This window comes from Cherax quadricarinatus, chromosome 22, assembly GCF_038502225.1.
Source record: "Cherax quadricarinatus isolate ZL_2023a chromosome 22, ASM3850222v1, whole genome shotgun sequence".
NCBI classification, from domain to species: domain Eukaryota; kingdom Metazoa; phylum Arthropoda; class Malacostraca; order Decapoda; family Parastacidae; genus Cherax; species Cherax quadricarinatus.
This window is the reverse complement of record NC_091313.1, coordinates 29,140,395-29,159,350: the sequence shown is the minus strand read 5'-3', so window position 1 is coordinate 29,159,350 and position 18,956 is coordinate 29,140,395. Positions and strand designations below refer to the sequence as shown.

The following is an 18,956-nucleotide window of genomic DNA, read 5'->3' as shown; positions in this document are numbered from 1 at the left end:
CTTCAGAATCTCCCAAGAGCACAGTGTCATCGGCAAAGAGCAGCTGTGACAACTCCCACTTTGTGTGTGATTCTTTATCTTTTAACTCCACGCCTCTTGCCAAGACCCTCGCATTTACTTCTCTTACAACCCCATCTATAAATATATTAAACAACCACGGTGACATCACACATCCTTGTCTAAGGCCTACTTTTACTGGGAAAAAATTTCCCTCTTTCCTACATACTCTAACTTGAGCCTCACTATCCTCGTAAAAACTCTTCACTGCTTTCAGTAACCTACCTCCTACACCATACACTTGCAACATCTGCCACATTGCCCCCCTATCCACCCTGTCATACGCCTTTTCCAAATCCATAAATGCCACAAAGACCTCTTTAGCCTTATCTAAATACTGTTCACTTATATGTTTCACTGTAAACACCTGGTCCACACACCTATATATATATATATATATATATATATATATATATATATATATATATATATATATATATATATATATATATATATATATATATATATATATATATATGCAATAAGATCACAGTATATATATATATATATATATATATATATATATATATATATATATATATATGTGTATGTGTATATATATATATATGTGTATGTGTGCGTGTGTGTGTGTGTGTGTGTTTGTGTGTGTGTGTGTGTGTGTGTGTGTGTGTGTGTGTGTGTGTGCAAAACAATCACTGTGAAAGAATAGAGAAGTTCCAAGCGCTTTCGTGACTACTCACATTATCAAGGAACAATGAAAGTAAAGCACCAAAGGAAGGTACATAAAGGGGTAGCCCACACCTCACTATCAGATCCCACAACAACGAAACACCTGACGCGAGACAGCAGGCCCGCCGGCCGAACTAGACAGGTCCTTCATACAACCCACCAACAAACTATTCTACCCAAGAAATAAGAAATTTAAAAAATCATTATGTGTCCAATGTATTATTAAATTCTTCGCAAATTCTATTAATTATAAAAGGATCTAATTTATATAAACCAAAAGAAATATTCATATTATTGTCAAAACTGCTTTTTATGAAACAAGATTCAATTATATTCCTGTCGACCATGGACTTGCTTGATACTACTTTCTCAACTTTTTGAAAATCAATTGGATGGTTAAAATCTCTTACATGAATAAATAGAGCATTGGAATCTTGTCCAGTTCTAATGCTATATTTATGTTGTTTTAATCTTAGTTCGAGATTTTTACCAGTTTGACCGTAATAAACTTTATCGCAAATTTTACAATGAATCTTATAGACACATCCATCAGCATTTTGGGGGGAATTCTTTATCAAAAGTTTTTTTTACTGTATCAAGATTTTTGAATACAACTTTAATATTAAAAGTCTTAAGAAGAGAAGGCATAACAACCAAGTTTTCATGGTAAGGGAGAACCAACATATTTTTAGTTGAATAAGGCTGGTTGTCCCTTTTTGGATTGTAAAAAGTATTTCTAGCAACTTTAAAAGATTTATCAATTACATTTCTTGGGTATTTCAAATCATTACCTATTTCATAAATTTGGGATATTTCCTCATCTATGAACTCTGGACTACAAATTCGTAAAGCTCTCAAAAACATTGATGAGAAAACAGACAGTTTAACTCTATCTTGATGGGAGGAATAATAGTGGACATAGGAACAGTTATTTGTAGGTTTTCTGTAAATTTTAAATTTGAATTCATTATTACCCTTAATATTTAAAACATCTAGAAAAGGCAATGAGTTATTTTCTTCAAATTCAACAGTAAAATTTATAGAATGGGTTAAGCTATTTAATTTGCCAAGAAAATGCTGTATATCTACAACCTAATAATAATACACTGGACAAACAATAATTTTTAAATTTTCTTGGGTAGAATAGTTTGTGGGTGAGTTGTGCAAAGCACCTATCCAAGTTGGGTCGGCGCGCGTCAGGTGTTTAACCGTTGTGGGATCTGATAGTGAGGTGCTGGCCAGACCCCTTATATAGCTTCCTTGGATGCTTTACTTTCATAGTTCCTTGATAATGTGAGTAGTCACGAAAGCCCTTGGAATTTATCTATTCTTTCAGAGTGGTTGTTTTGCATATTCTGAAATCACCTGTTTACTGTGATCTTATTGCATATATATATATATATATATATATATATATATATATATATATATATATATATATATATATATATATATATATATATATATATATATATATATATATATATATATATATATATATATGTCGTGCCGAATAGGCAGAACTTGCGATCTTGGCTTAAATAGCAACGCTCATCTTGCCATATAGGACAAGTGAAAATTTGTGTATGCAATAATTTCGCCAAAATCATTCTGAACCTAACGAAAAAAATATATTTGATTGTGTTTGTTTAGTACTAAATTATTGTAAACGTATTAAAATATATTTAGTTGGGTTAGGCTAAAATAAATTGTTCTTTTTATAATAAGGTTAGGTAAGTTTTCTAAGATTCTTTTGGTGCAAAATTAAAAATTTTTACATTAACATTAATGAAAAAAATATATCTTTAAACGTATAAGAGAAAATTTCAGAAAGGACTTAATTTTAAGTGAGTTCTTGCTAATTGACCAGTTTTACATATTCGGCACGACCTATATATATATATATATATATATATATATATATATATATATATATATATATATATATATATATATATATATATATATATGTCGTGCCGAATAGGCAGAACTTGCGATCTTGGCTTAAATAGCAACGCTCATCTTGCCATATAGGACGAGTGAAAATTTGTGTATTCAATAATTTCGCCAAAATCATTCTGAATCTAACGAAAAAATATATTTCACTGTGATTCTTTATTATTAAATTATTGTAAACTTATCTAAAATATATTTAGTTGGGTTAGGCTAAAATAAATTGTTCTTGTTATAATAAAGTTAGGTAAGTTTTCTAAGATTCTTTTGCTGCAAAATTAAAAATTTTTACATTAACAAAAATTAAAAAAAATATATCTTTAAACGTATAAGAGAATTTTTTAGAAATCACTTAATTTTAAATGAGTTCTTGCTAATTGACCAGTCTTACATATTCGGCACGACATATATATATATATATATATATATATATATATATATATATATATATATATATATATATATATATATATATATATATATATATATATATATATATATATATATATATATATGTAAAACTGGTCAATTAGCAAGAACTCATTTCAAATTAAGTCCTTTCTAAAATTTTCTCTTATACGTTTAAAGATATATTTTTTTCATTACCTGGAGTTTACCTGGAGATAGTTCGGGGGTCAACGCCCCCGTGGCCCGGTCTGTGACCAGACCTCCTGGTGGATGAGAGCCTGATCAACCAGGCTGTTACTGTTGGCTGCACGCAAACCAACGTACGAGCCACAGCCCGGCTGGTCAGGAACCGACTTTAGGTGCTTGTCCAGTGCCAGCTTGAAGACTGCCAGGGGTCTCTTGGTAATCCCCCTTATGTATGCTGGGAGGCAGTTGAACAGTCTCGGGCCCCTGACACTTATTGTATGGTCTCTTAACGTGCTAATGTAAAAATTTTTAATTTTGCTCCAAAAGAATCTTAGAAAACTTACCTAACCTTATAATAACAAAAACAATTTATTTTAGGCTAACCCAACTAAATATATTTTAGATTTGTTTACAATAATTTAAAACTAAACTAACAGAGTGAAATATATTTTTTTCGTTAGGTTCAGAATGATTTTGGCGACATTACTGCATACACAAATTTTTGCTTGTCTTATATGGCAAGATGAGCGTTGCTATTTAAGCCAAGATCGCAAGTTCTGCCTATTCGGCACGACATATATATATATATATATATATATATATATATATATATATATATATATATATATATATATATATATATTTATATATATATATATATATATATATATATATATATACATACATATATATATATATATATATATATATATATATATATATATATATATATATATATATATATATATATATACATATATATATATATATATATATATATATATATATATATATATATATATATATATATATATATATGTATGTATATATATATATATATATATATATATATATATATATATATATATATATATATATATATATATATATATATATATATTAACGATTCGGCCGTCTCCCATTATCTTCATTCTTTTGGTGCAAAATTAATTTTTTTTATATTAACATTAATGAAAAAATATATTTTTAAACGTATAAGAGAAAATTTAAGAAAGGGCTTAATTTTAACTGAGTTCCTGCTAATTGACCAGTTTTACCTATTAGGCACGACATATATATATATATATATATATATATATATATATATATATATATATATATATATATATATATATATATATATACATACATACATATATATATATATATATATATATATATATATATATATATATATATATTTATATATATATATATATATATATATATATATATATATATATATATATATATATATATATATATATATATATAGTTCTAAGTGGGAACTATATATTTCTGAGGTCCTTTCTTGCAGGATCTTTGTAAATTACTTGGGTTTGCAAAATTGCTGGCCTTGAAAGGGGCTGTTAGAGGTTACATAAGAAAAAAGGTAATTAACTACTGTTTATGAATGAGAAGTGCACTTCATGATAGCCTTCAGAAGACGGGGTGCTGACCAAGCTCAAATTTCAATTCACAGTTTCATTTTGGATGGTTCCACTGTACTCCTTACTCATATTTCTTACTTTCTCGCATGAGATAACTCTCATTTTATGGACAATGAGTGTTTGCCAATCTCATGCATTACTAGCATCAAACTGAATCTCTCTTCATCACACTTTAAGAAGTCAAGGATATCGGAAGCAATCAGGTTTCACATAAGGAAGGGGAAAGCAGCTCAGAAACTTTAAATAAAGCCTTTTCACCAGCATGAAAGCACCCTTTCCCCCTTCTCTTTTTAAGAAATCCCTAATATATGAAACCAGGTCATGTGACTTCAATGTGGAAATTTAACAAGCAGCCTCATGACCAAGGTTTTGTCAAGTTTCCACATTTTTTCATGTATTTTCATTGGTCTTATGATGTAAATAGTGGCTTTGAATCTTATGTTTTAAAATTAATGAACACGCTTGCACATACGTATATTTAATTATTCAAGTGAATGAATTTCTATTTGTGTGCATGCGTTACTGTTTTTTTTTTTTTTTTTGCCAGGAATTTCGTATATATCATGTATGTCAAGAATGACGGTGAAAAGTTCTTGATTCAACAAAATTTAATTTACCCTTCCCTTTCTTGGATAAATCTTCATTAATTCTCATTTCCCGTGCAATGTTTGACCACCAGCGGGTAGTACTGCAGTAAGCCTATTGACACACTATGCTAGCCAATTCCACTACACAACTAGTCATGTACCTCTCCAACTAATTTTTAAAGGTATCCAGAGTTCTCTCTTCAATGCACTACTTGTTTGTAACAAAAATATTACTATTAATACGACTTTCAATCAAAAGTATACGAAAATTAGTACATCTGAATTCTAAAATATACATAATACAAAAATCTAGAAATGTAGTTATGCATATATTTCATATATTACAACCATTATCAGTGATTTCCTTCTCAGATGTTAATGATGAGCAGAGGACCACCAGCAACGGCTGAGGAGGACCTGTCACTTCTGGCCCATTTGTCCGGCCCAGTCAGCTACGATGACCCCGGTCTCCTTCATATAGTGACTCGCTCCTTCCTGCACCCGCCAGCCACCCTCCCTTATCGCCTTTTCAAACACCTGAAGCACAACATGGAAACATTCAGATATTATTTATACGAAAGAAATGGCTCTTTTAAGTTCTACGAAAGGGTCATGCATGATCTATTCGAGGGAGCACCTCCGGGATTCTTTGTGGAGGCAGGAGCATTGGACGGGGAGTTTCTCTCGAATACACTGTCTTTGGAAAAGGACAGTGGATGGACGGGGCTGCTAGTGGAAGCCGACAAGGAAATGTTTAACCAGTTGTTGCAAAAGCGAAGGCGGTCATGGGCAAGCCATACTTGCCTGGCCACCAAAGCTCACCCGCACCTCGCCATATTCGTCAAATTTCTACGAAATGCACAATTTGATTCTTACACCAGTTTTGCTGTGAGGTCTTATGGATCCCTGATGAGCGTGGCTGGAGGGGGTACCTTGGACATGACGGAGCCGGGCCATCGAATCTACGAGTCTGTGCAGTGCTTGCCTTTGGCTACGCTGCTCCTGGCGATAAATATCACCCACGTAGATATGGTGTCACTGGATGTTGAGGGCGCCGAGGAAGACATCTTGCGTCACTTTCCCTGGGATCGCATCACGGTAGACGTCTGGCTGGTAGAACACCAAATTCACACTCCTGCTGACTCTATATATTCTGCCCATAATTCCCCTTCGGGATCGCTACCTGAAGCCTCCAGAGGATTAGAAGCTACAAAAAATCACAAATTATCAACAACTTCTTCAAAACAAAAGAAAGTTGACGGAGAGTTTGTCAATATGTTCACCACACATGGTTATGTACTGTACGAAGTGAAAACTCCTCATATTCCCAACTATGTATTCATACTACAAGATTCTGATGTACACAAGAGACTCAAAGCAAAGGGTTGGGTAGCAAAGTCTCCGACTTAGGAACGCATTCATTATAATATAATTTTGGCTTCACCATGATTATAATCTCAATTACTTTTAACATTCCTAAAGCTTGATTGCTGGATTATCTAGTTATGTCCAAGTGAGAAAATGCAGGAAAACAAGGAAGAGGCACCACCTGGGCGACCAGTCTGGCATAGTGAAATATACAACTCTATATTCCTGCAGTGTTGCATCAGTATTGTTATACAGCTCTTGGTATAGCTCCATTTCCTCAGATAAAGAGCTTGTCATTAGTATCAAAGTTTGTATTACTTTAAGTACCGTAAAACTGAGGTAAAATATGTAAATAAAAACTTAGGAAAACTTAAAATAAATCTGTGTAAATTAAGATAATGACTAACACGGGAGCCAACATGAACGATAATTTTACAGATTTTTATATTAGCAATCTTAGATTAGACTTTCATCTAGAATTAATTTCAAATGAGATGATGTATGGCAGAGATGCTATATTAACATTCATTAAATTTACATAGACCTGAAAGAATTACAGCTTATTACTAACCAGCCTGATCTTAGATTTTGTGTTTTTAAAAGTTAGGAGATTTTTTTTATTAAATACCTCCATAATAAACACAGAATCAAAATACATATGTAAAATCCTTGCCATATCTGCTTCCTCATAAAATGTCACCGTTTAGAGGAACACTGATCAAATAAAGTGACAGGAAGAGAATTTTTTGATTTCGTCTACATATGTTGGTTTTGCAGTGAAAGTAGTCTTTGGAATTGGAGAAATTTCACTTGTAGACATAAATAAAATAAGTAATAAAAAGGGGGCTGTATATTTCGACGACTTTGATCTGCTGAAAACGGCCTCGGTTAGAGGCCAAAAATTACAGTCCCCATTTTATTACATGTTTTAGATATTTTGTTACGTTCCCTTTATATTAAATGTTTAAATTTTATTGCGCGTTTTATTCGTTTTATTGCACGTTTTATATATTTTATATTTTTGGGTTTGTTAATATATTCATTTGTTTCTCAACGGCAGGTGGCAAATTTCTTATAATTTATGTATGCAAATGAACTTTTTCTTACACCTGTTAGTTTTGTTTCGAAAAAAAGTCTTGCAATTTTGTAAAAAGTGGTCCTTACATTAATTTTTTTTCATGATATTTTTGTCTGTATAAAATTATTTTGTTAGGTAATTCTACGGACATTACTAAAATTATTTTGAAAATGTCTGAATTTTCCGCCAACCGGTAAATAATTCACTAACTTTTCATTTATAGTTTAAGCCATGGCTAGGAAATTTATTTTTGCATTATGAGCAGAATACTCAATCAGGTAACTCCTCACCGAGAGGAATAAATAAGCATTAATGCTTCCACGGTACAAGTGTTAAAGGAAATCAGAATACTGCGACCAGATGGGAATCGAACCCGAGATATTTAACCAGGATGGTTAAATATCTGGGGGTTCGATCCCTGGCTGGTCACAGTATTGTCATATCTCAGTATGTGTATTTATCTTGATTGGTGGTGAAAAGGTTGTACGCGCTTTTCATGACCATTTGTGTATTCGATAGGATTTACACCCTGTTAAAATATTAACCATCACCTGACTCCTCAATCATCTGACACCTCAGTCACCTGACTCTTTAATCAACTGACTCCTAAAGCACCTGACTAATCAATCTCCTGACAGCTCAGTTACCTGACACACTGCATTTTGCAAACAAGTTCGTGTAGAAAGCTCGTCCAAAATTGGTAGAAAGCTCCTTGTCCTACATTAAATTAACTAATTACTTTCAATTTTTCACTTGTCATTTGATCACGAACCTTGACATCCCTCTCAGCTCAGCACACGGGAATCATTCATAATATTGAAAATAATTGTTAAATGTGTAATTCTCTCTATAAGTGTCAATAGAGTAGCTTACTTATTTGTTTCCATACTTTTAATTTTGATTTTATGTATTTATGTATTATACTTATCGGTCCAACTTGGACCGAAACGTCTTTGTAAGTTTCTCTCTCCTATGTCCGTGATATTTATGCATTAATCGTTACACTGCCTACTTTATCCTGTACGTATGTTGCCTAATAATAAAAATGTTAATTATAAAATGCTTACTTGACGAAGGCTTATAAACTAGCTTCGTAGAATACTTAAATAATGATAATAATAATAATAATAATAATAATAACAATAATAATAATAACAATAATAATAATAATAATAAAAATTACAATAATTTTTATTTCTACAAGTGCATGTACAAGGTATGCAGGATAACTGACATCAGTGACATACTGCTATATAGAAAGCCCCTTGTTATGCAGATCAATTGGCGAAAATTAGGTCAATTTTGTCCCAAGATGCGACCCACACCAGTCGACTAACACCCAGGTACCTATTTTACTGATAGGTGAACAGGTACACGTCCTTATGTTTCCACCCGTACCTTCAATCGAACCAAGGACTTCAGTGCGTGAGTTGAATGTGTTAGTAATCGAGTTCCAGGACACAACAATGTAAATAAGGTAACTGTGTTTACTTTATTTCAAGGTTTTCCTTATTATCTTCGTAGCTTCCACGTCACATGATACGAGATAACTTCCTGTTACTGGAAGCCCATTTTAGAATATTTTCCTCCAGCATCGGGATAGTGTGAGAGGTTGTTAGGTAAGACACATATGCAACAGTTAGGTATCTTTATTTCGAAACGTTTCGCCTACACAGTAGGCTTCTTCAGTCGAGTACATAAAACTGATAGAAGCAGAAGATACTTGAGGACGATGTAATCAGTCCATCACCCTTAAAGTTTTGAGGTGGTCAGTCCCTCAGTCTGGAGAAGAGCATTGTTCCATGGTATGAAACAATATAGAGATGAAGTGACAGGATCGAGCGTTATATAGCGCCAAGAGGTGAGACGTAGGTCACTAGGAGAGGTAAGAACTCAGATGTTGGGAGGACAGGTCCCTCTCAAATCCAGCCGTTCTCACTAGTAGAGGTTGTCGAAAGTTGATTGTAGGTCTGTACCAAGATACCCTTGTGTTGCAGTGTCTGACACTGCAACACAAGGGTATCTTGGTACAGACCTACAATCAACTTTCGACAACCTCTACTAGTGAGAACGGCTGGATTTGAGAGGGACCTGTCCTCCCAACATCTGAGTTCTTACCTCTCCTAGTGACCTACGTCTCACCTCTTGGCGCTATATAACGCTCGATCCTGTCACTTCATCTCTATATTGTTTCATACCATGGAACAATGCTCTTCTCCAGACTGAGGGACTGACCACCTCAAAACTTTAAGGGTGATGGACTGATTACATCGTCCTCAAGTATCTTCTGCTTCTATCAACTTTTATGTACTCGACTGAAGAAGCCTACTGTGTAGGCGAAACGTTTCGAAATAAAGATACCTAACTGTTGCATATGTGTCTTACCTAACAACCTGTCGGTATTTTATACCATTTTAATGTTCAATAGTGTGAGAGGTGTGAGCAATATGACGGTACACAAGACCCTAGCAAGAGCTCGCAATATTTGCCTCTCGTTCACAATATTTTTATTAGTGAGTTAATACTTTGTTTAATTATGTGATATGTACCGAAATACTATTATGCAGTGGCTATTATTTATTCTTACGAAACGATGTCATGAAAACCGGAGATTGGAAATAGTGTCGCCTTTGTTCGTTGGTTGGTTCGTTAAGTTTAGTGAGTGTCGACAGCACATGGACGATTAAGGCTTCTTTCAGCCCGAACATAACCAATCATGAATATTTTTTTCTCTACAATGGAGGTCAGAGTAGACTTTCAGTATTATGTAGACTGAGTGGTATAAACCCAAAAGTAAGTGAGGGAGTAATATTAAGTTGAGATGTAATGCTGCGCATCTACAGTAAATAAGTTATTACTGCTTGTTGAGACACGTACACTGTGGCTGCCTAGTTGAAAGTGGTGGCACCGAAAGCACTATTTAAAAAAGATTATTGTGACTAATGACCTTAATATAGTTTAATAATTGCATTTAAATATTCACTAGCATATTCAATCAAATCAAATCAAGAGATGATGAAAATCAAAGACCTGCTTCAAGAGTAGAATGTCTCTCTCGAACAAGTTAGATGGAGGATGGAACTGCACTACTCCACGTGGCTCGTGTACTACACACGAACATCATCATCATCATCATCATCATCATCATCATCATCATCATCATCATCATCATCATCATCATCATCATCATCATCATCATCATCATCATCATCATCATCATCATCATCATCATCATCATCATCATCATGAGTCCCACCTTAACGGAATACAAATGAACAGTATAAAATTTATAACTAATCATCTGTTTCACAATGGTATATGGCAGATTTCCAGGATTTTATCTGTCAACAAGCATTCTACAAGTTTATTTTTGCTTGGTTTCACAACGAATTAATTTCGTCCTAATGTATTAAAAATCTTATCTCTGCCGTCATACCTTGTAATTTTTAAAGCGGTATTTTTCTCAGCTAATTCTCGTTTTGTTGGTGTTTATATTAAAAATTATTTCGAAAATACTAGCTTGACTCAATTCACAACGAACTAATAAATAATTTACTAATTTTTTATTCATAGTTGAAGTCATCAGGAGTGAAACAATCAGCTGACTTCTCACCGAGAGGTATATATCTCTCAGGGTATACACAGTGAGTTTAATACCTATTTGAGGCTCTGAACCCAATTAAAAACCAAATCATCAGCTAACTCCTCAATCACCTGACCTATTGAACTTTCTAACAGGTTCGTGTACACTGTTTATTCAAAATTGATAGTTCATCGTCCCAAATTTAATTCACTGATCACAATTACTTCTTCATTCGTCATTTCGTCTGATCATGAACCTTGACGTCACTTACAGCTAAGTGCGAATCCTTTAAAATATTTTAAATATTCGTCTGAAGTATTTTCTTCTACTTTAGTGTACGTGAAGATTTCTAAATTAGTGTTGTAGCTTTTATTTTTGGTTTTATATTTTGCTTTCATTAATAATAAAATATCAATGAAACAATTGCTAAAGAAGGTTTATAAACTAGCAGAGATAGGTAACTGCTTTTAGCTTGCAAATGGATGCTGGAGTTCTTACCCATAGCCAAACTAAGGGACTGGAAAGCCAGGCAGCTGCTGCCCGGGACACTGTAAAAGAGCGGCCAAAACATGAGATACATAAACAAGAACTATTAAATACTCTATTAAAATTGCTTTCTAAATAAGTTAAAATGTTATATCATTTTAAGTACATGAAAACAAATTAACAAGTATATAATTTATATTCAGTAGCCCTAAAAGAAAAATCAGCTTTACATGTCTCCACTATAGAAATTTGTAATAGCGTCAAAATACAAGCCTGGCTGCCAAAATTTCTCGGTAGCCCAGTGGTTAAATACAGAACACCTAAAACAAAAAATAAGCCAAACTGAATATCTTCATCATCTCAGTATCTTCCATGTCACATGATTCACGTCAAAACATTCCAGTACTTAGAAGCTAATATAGCTCTAAATACATCTAGCCATAATACAGCTTTAAAGGTCCTCTCCTCATCAGAAGGAATTAGAGGTGAGAGCAGTTTGAAAGCACCCAAGAACTTAGCAAGCATTCGCAAAGTTTACCTCTCGCACACATTTCTATGAATGAGTTTATGTGTTTAATTATTCTTTATTTGTCCATATGCAGTTATGTTAAAGTTATTGTTTGTACTTACGAAATGACGTCTTGAAAACCGAGGTTGCTTATGTTAAAAGCTGTTGACACTACGTGCATGACTAAAGTTATGCTCTACCTGATATAATCAAGCAAGAATACTATATTTTCCACAGTTGGGGTTAAAGTATGCGCCGAGTGACGTTGATCTGATGATATAAATGTGCTTGTCTCCATGGCGGATGTAAGACAGTTTACAATGTAGACACTATCCTTCAGACAGCTTGGTGGTGACCCACTTCTCTATCTTTTGAGAGGTATTGTATGATATTCCAAAAATTGTTTTATTAAAATTAGAAAAAAGAACTTTGCAAAGCCCATAAGAAATAAAGTCTTCCTTTAAGAAAGATGTACAAAAGTTACACACTTTAAAGTCGACCAGAAGAGGCAATCTTGAGTAATGAGAGGGAATCAAAGAAGTCCATGTATAAAAATTTATAGTAACCTGACAACGTTGCACCAACACAACTCAGTATCAACTGGAACCACCGCGAAGTAAGATACACCAGCGTTTAAGATTTGAAGCCGACCAGAAAAGGCATTTTCTAGTTATTATGTAGAAATCAATGTTGTATTTTGTCTAATAAATTGGACAATAACAGTGCAAACCTCATGGTGAGCAAAACGAAATAGCATTAAAAGATTTAAATCAATCAGAAGAGGCGTCCTCCAGTTTGAGGAAGGAGTCCAACGATTGCAAGTTTTTTCTTTTTGTTTATATATCAGTAAATTTAACCTACACAGTTTGCGCACTCCAGTAACAACCATAAACGTTTTCCTAAGTAGGATAAATCATTGATGAAAGTTTGAAGCCTTTCAAGAGTGGCATTCGAAGGTGTAAACGAAAACCATAAATTAAGTAAAAGAAAAATTATTAGGCAACCACTTACAGATTTTCTTTTCGGAACTAAATAATTGGATCCTCGATTTAAAGTGAAAATGTATTTAAAGTAAATATTATAGCTATATATATGTGCTTCGTATATGACAGGAACCGTAAGTAATGATTTCTTCCACAGATGATGATTGTGGTGAGAGGACCACCAGCAACTGTTGAAGAAGAGCTAATGCTCGCGGCCCGTTTGTCCGGGCCCCTCAGCTATGATGATCCTGATCTCCTTCATGTGGTGACTCACTTCTTCCTACACCCGCCCTCCACCCTCCCTTATCACCTTGTGAGAGATCAACAGTACAGTGCTGAAAAAGTAACATATTCTTCATACGAAAATGAATTCGCTTTTACGTTCTACAAAAACGTCATGAATGACCTGTTCGAGGGTGCTCCCCCCGGGTTCTTCGTGGAGGCAGGAGCTTTGGATGGGGAGTTTCTCTCCAATACATTGTCTCTGGAGACGAACAGTGGTTGGACAGGGCTTTTGGTGGAGACCGATGGAGATATGTTTAACCAGTTGTTGCGGAAGCGAAGGCAGTCATGGGCATGTCATACTTGCCTGGCCACCCAGGCTCACCCACACCTCGCCATACTTGTCAAATACCTACATAATTCACATTTTAATACTTTTACGAGCCATTCTGCGAGGGCTCGTGGATCACTGATGAGTGTGGCTGGAGGGGCCAATTTTGACATGTCGGAGCAGAGCCATCGAGCCTACGAGTCTGTACAGTGCTTGCCTTTAGCTACGCTGCTCTTGGCGATGAACATCACCCACGTAGATATGGTGTCACTGGATGTTGAGGGCGCCGAGGAGGACATATTACGTCACTTTCCCTGGGATCGCATCACGGTAGACGTCTGGCTGGTAGAACACCAAATTCACACCCCTTCCGACTCCATATACTCTGCGCAAGTCTCTTTTTCCGGATCGTCTCCTGATGCCCCAAGAAGATTAGAAGCTACAAATAATCACAAATTTTCAACAGCTTCTTCGAAACAAGAGAAAGTTGACGGAGAGTTTGTCAGTATGTTCATTATACACGGCTATGAACTGTACAAAGTGAAAACAGATCCCATTCCGGATTACGTATTCATACGAAAGGATTCTAAAGTTGATAAGAGACTTAAAGCAAGAGGCTTGAGTAGCAAAATCGCTGATATAGGATCACATTCATTATAACAACACTGTAACTTGGAGATTAACCTTAATATTTTATTCATAGTTATGATTATAATAAACTCAGTGACTCTAAATATTCAAGTGAGAAACTTCAAGAAACTTTGGCAGGTACATCACCCTGGAATGCACTTGTGCCTTCATGCAAAGTGAAATTTGTAATTGCATGGTAATTTATGAAGCCTCGCACCAGCACGGCTATGCAACACCTGCAATAACCGGCTTTCGTTAGGATAATGTTCTGAATAAATTTTAGGTAAATGTTAATAGAGTAAATATATTTTAATGGAAACAGATAAATCTGTAAAAATTTAGAGAAGACTTAGAGTTGCTTTTATGTTGTTGATATTATCCATCACGAGAACAAACATGGACAACAGGTCCACCAACTTCATAATATTACACTGAAATTAGACTTACTCCTGGAATTAATTTAAAATGAGGTGATAGTTGGCATAGATTCCTTAATAACTTTCCTTAATATCATACTAAAAATGAATATTGATCTATCCTATCCTTAAACAACGAAAAGACTCCTCATAGCTAACTAATTCTGATTTGAGACTTTAATAACTCAAAGTTAGGGTGTTGGCTCATAAACAAAAATCTCTACATTAAACATAGAAAAAAATTTACTTGAAAAAATCCCAGTTTCATTTCCTTCCCGGTAAGTTATGACGCCGTTTGGTGACAGAGATGTTTTTCTTTTTATGCAAAGTTGGTATCGCAACGAAAGTAGTTAGTGTAAACTTGCTGGAAAATAAGAGCCTCAGTCAGAAGCCGAAAAAGTACACACAACCCCTCTTTATTAAATGTTTTTTTTATTTAAAATGTAACCATAAAAATTAAGAATTCACTTTGTTATTTTTTTTTACCAAATTATGATTCAGTTATGATTACCTACATAAATGAGTTTTTTTTTTGTTCTTCATAACAAAATGCATTGATATTTATTGTAAAATATATTGTAATTTTGTTTTAATATTCAAGGTTCGATATAATTCAGGTTTTGTTTCACACTGTTGCATCATTTAGTTCCATTAGATGTAACTGATTATCTGTTTCACAGTGGCACATGACAGATTTCCAGCAATTCAATTATGTCAATAAATTGTTCACTAAGTTTTTCTTTTTCCTATTTTAATTTTTTTCATTTATTACAAGCTATGAAAACTCTCGTCACATATCGGCGCATTTTTTTTCATTTTCATTTAAGAAAAAGTGGTATTTTTTTTCTGTTAATGTTCCATTTGTTGATATTTGTACTAAAAATTGTTTGATAACGCTACCTGGACCGACAGTTAGGTATCTATACTGTTGAAACGTTTCGCCTACACAGTAGGCTTCTTCAGCCAAATACAGAGACAGCAGGTATAGTAGGATGTTTACATCCTGAGTGGACAACTCAGACAGCCGACCCTTCACTTAGAGGTGCATATCTCACTGTACATACCCTGAGAGTTTATTTTAATCATTGTTTTGGGAATTGAAATATCCTTGAATAGTGGTGAACATATTATAATGTAGCCTTAATGACCCCTGTGTGTAGCCGACAGACTTAAAACGCAACTAGCCATTCATCCATCAACTTACTCCTCGATCAGCTGATTTCTCAATCAGTTGACTGCTTAATCGCATGACCTTTTCAGCCACCCGACACATTACACTGTCTAACCGGTTCGTATACAAAGTTCGTCCAAAATAAGTAGACAGCTCCACGACCTAAATTAAATTCAGTGAATGCAATCACTTCTTCACTCCTCATTTCAAGCAGTTGATCATAAACCTTGATATCACTTTCAGCTAACCACACGGGAATCCTTTATAAAATGTAAAATAAACACCAAATGTGTTTTTCTCTATTTTAGCATACATGGGATCTATTTTTCAACTTTATCCTGTAGGCATGCTGCATAAAAATAAAATATTATTGACACAATAATTACTGGACGATGGCTTATAAACTAGCAGAAATTAAGTAGGTAACAGCATTTTGCTTGAAAATAAATGCAGGTAATCTTATCTTAGCCTCCTAGAATCCTTAAATGTAAATATGGTAAATTTATTTGCATTATTTCAATGTTTCCCTTATTATCATCGCAGCTTCCTCATCACATGATACGGGACGTAACTTCCTGGGACTGGGAAGCCAAGGTAGATTATTTTTCTTCCTCCAGCATCAGCATACTTTGAGAGGTGCAAGCAATATGAAGGTACACAAGACCCTAGCAAGAGTATGCAAAGTTTATCACTTGCCAATGATATTGACATCAGTGAGGTTTATACTGGGTTTAATTCTGCTATATGTACGTATATGCAATTATGCAATCGTTATTATTTATTTTTACGGAATGACGTCTTAAAAACCAGAGCTGATTAGCCATCCATCTCATCCTACAAGGCTGGAAAGCGTCGACTTTGTTCGTTGGTGGTTTGCTAAATTTAATGTCTATTGAGAACATGTGGATGATTAATTAAGTCCGTATTCCACGTGAACATAACTAATGAAACATATTTTGCTCTCTGTAATACGAGTTGAAGTAAACTCTCTAAGTGCACTGAGGAATATACACTTTAAAGTCAGGGTTGGCTTAAGAGCAAGCTGAGTTCTCAGGCAACGTATATACTACTAATAAAGTTAGAAATGTTTGCACTATTTAAAAAGATTCTTGTGACTAATGACCTTAATTCGAGAGCATCTTTGTCTCCAGCAACTAGGATGGAAGATGGAACTGCACTACTCCAAAGCATGAACAGATATAACTATAACCATAATATTTAAAGGGATTGACCGGGAAGCCAGGGAAAGGCCTCGGTCAGATGACAAAAGCTCCAATGCGAGGTCATCATCTGACTAAGACCCGCGTCAGGAGACACTTGTCTTGTTTCTTGACTAACCTTACCTGACCTAACCTAACTACTCCACGATCTGAGTGATTAACAAGACTCATATTGTTCACACTACTACTACTACTACTACTACTACTACTACTACTACTACTACTACTACTACTACTACTACTACTACTACTACTACTACTAATAATAATAATAATAATAATAATAATAATAATAATAATAATAATAATAGTAATAATAATAATAATAATAGTAATAATAATAATAATAATAGTAATAATAATAACAATAATAATAATAATAATAATAATAATAATAATAATAATAATAATAATAATAATAATAATAATAATAATAATAATAATAATAATAATGATAATCTGAGTACCGCCGTAACGGAATACAAATGGACCTGATAATGCATTTATAAATATGTTTGTCTTTTACATTTTACTGTATAGTGATGACTTCCTCAACAGATATTGATGGTGGTGAGAGGACCAACAGCAACGCTTGAAGAAGAGCTAATGCTCGCGGCCCGTTTGTCCGGGCCCCTCAGCTATGATGATCCCAATCTCCTTCATATGGGGACTCGCTCCTTCCTACACCCGCCCTCCACCCTCCCTTATCACCTTGTGAGAGACCAGAAGCACAACATTAAAACAGTACAATATAATTTATACGAAGGTGACGGTTCCTATATATTCTACAAAAATGTTGTTCACGATCTATTCAAGGGAGCTCCCCCCGGATTCTTCGTGGAGGCTGGAGCTTTGGATGGGGAGTTTCTCTCTAACACTCTGTCTCTGGAGAAGGAGAGTGGATGGACGGGATTGCTAGTGGAGACCGATGGAGACATGTTCAAACAATTGTTGCAGAAACGACGTCGGTCATGGGCAAGCCACACCTGCCTGGCTACCCAAGCTCACCCACACCTCGCCACACTCGTCAAATATCTCCATCAAGCGCAGTTTGATCCTTTCACGAATTTCGCAGCGAGGGCTCGTTCATTATTAATAAATGTGTCTCCAGGGACCGCCCTAGAGATGTCAGAGGTGGGGTATCGAATCTACGAGTCCGTGCAGTGTTTGCCTCTGGCTACGCTGCTCCTGGCGATCAACGTCACCCACGTAGACATGGTATCTCTTGACGTAGAGGGCGCTGAAGTGGATATCTTGCGCTACTTTCCGTGGGATCGTTTTACAATAGACGTTTGGCTGGTAGAACACGAAATTCGCACTCCTAATTCTATCCGCTCAGCCATACTTTCCTCACTAATGTCACCACTTGCTACCCAAAGAGCATCAAAATCCTTAATCAGTATGGAAAAATCACCTCACTCATCCGAACGAGAGAGAATAGATGAAGAGTTTGTCAACATGTTCTTCGAACACTAATTTCATTCCCAACTGTTTTCATTCTAAAAGGATCAAGTGTACATAAAAGACTCAAGAAGGCTGGGAAGCAGCATCCCTGATTTCAATGATACGATAATAACCACTAAATCAGAGGGGATCATTCAGTGCAAGGAATGGCGGAGACTAGATCA

General features: G+C 34.8%; 3 protein-coding genes across 3 annotated transcripts; all 3 read left to right on the top strand.

Moving 5' to 3' along the window:
* Nucleotides 1-5,708: 5,708 nt before the first annotated feature.
* On the top strand, nucleotides 5,709-7,957 carry LOC128689586 (uncharacterized). The gene has a single exon (XM_053777946.2). The coding sequence runs from the start codon at nucleotides 5,711-5,713 to the stop codon at nucleotides 6,740-6,742; it is 1,032 nt and encodes a 343-aa protein (XP_053633921.2). The 5' UTR covers nucleotides 5,709-5,710; the 3' UTR covers nucleotides 6,743-7,957.
* Nucleotides 7,958-10,126: 2,169 nt separating this feature from the next.
* LOC128689656 (uncharacterized) lies at nucleotides 10,127-15,520 on the top strand. Its single transcript, XM_053778014.2, has 2 exons — nucleotides 10,127-10,291; nucleotides 13,496-15,520. Exons 1-2 carry the CDS (start codon nucleotides 10,196-10,198, stop codon nucleotides 14,549-14,551), a joined length of 1,152 nt encoding a protein of 383 aa, XP_053633989.1. The 5' UTR covers nucleotides 10,127-10,195; the 3' UTR covers nucleotides 14,552-15,520.
* Nucleotides 15,521-17,892: 2,372 nt separating this feature from the next.
* Nucleotides 17,893-18,804, top strand: LOC128689585 (uncharacterized). The gene has a single exon (XM_053777945.2). The coding sequence runs from the start codon at nucleotides 17,893-17,895 to the stop codon at nucleotides 18,802-18,804; it is 912 nt and encodes a 303-aa protein (XP_053633920.2).
* Nucleotides 18,805-18,956: the final 152 nt, after the last annotated feature.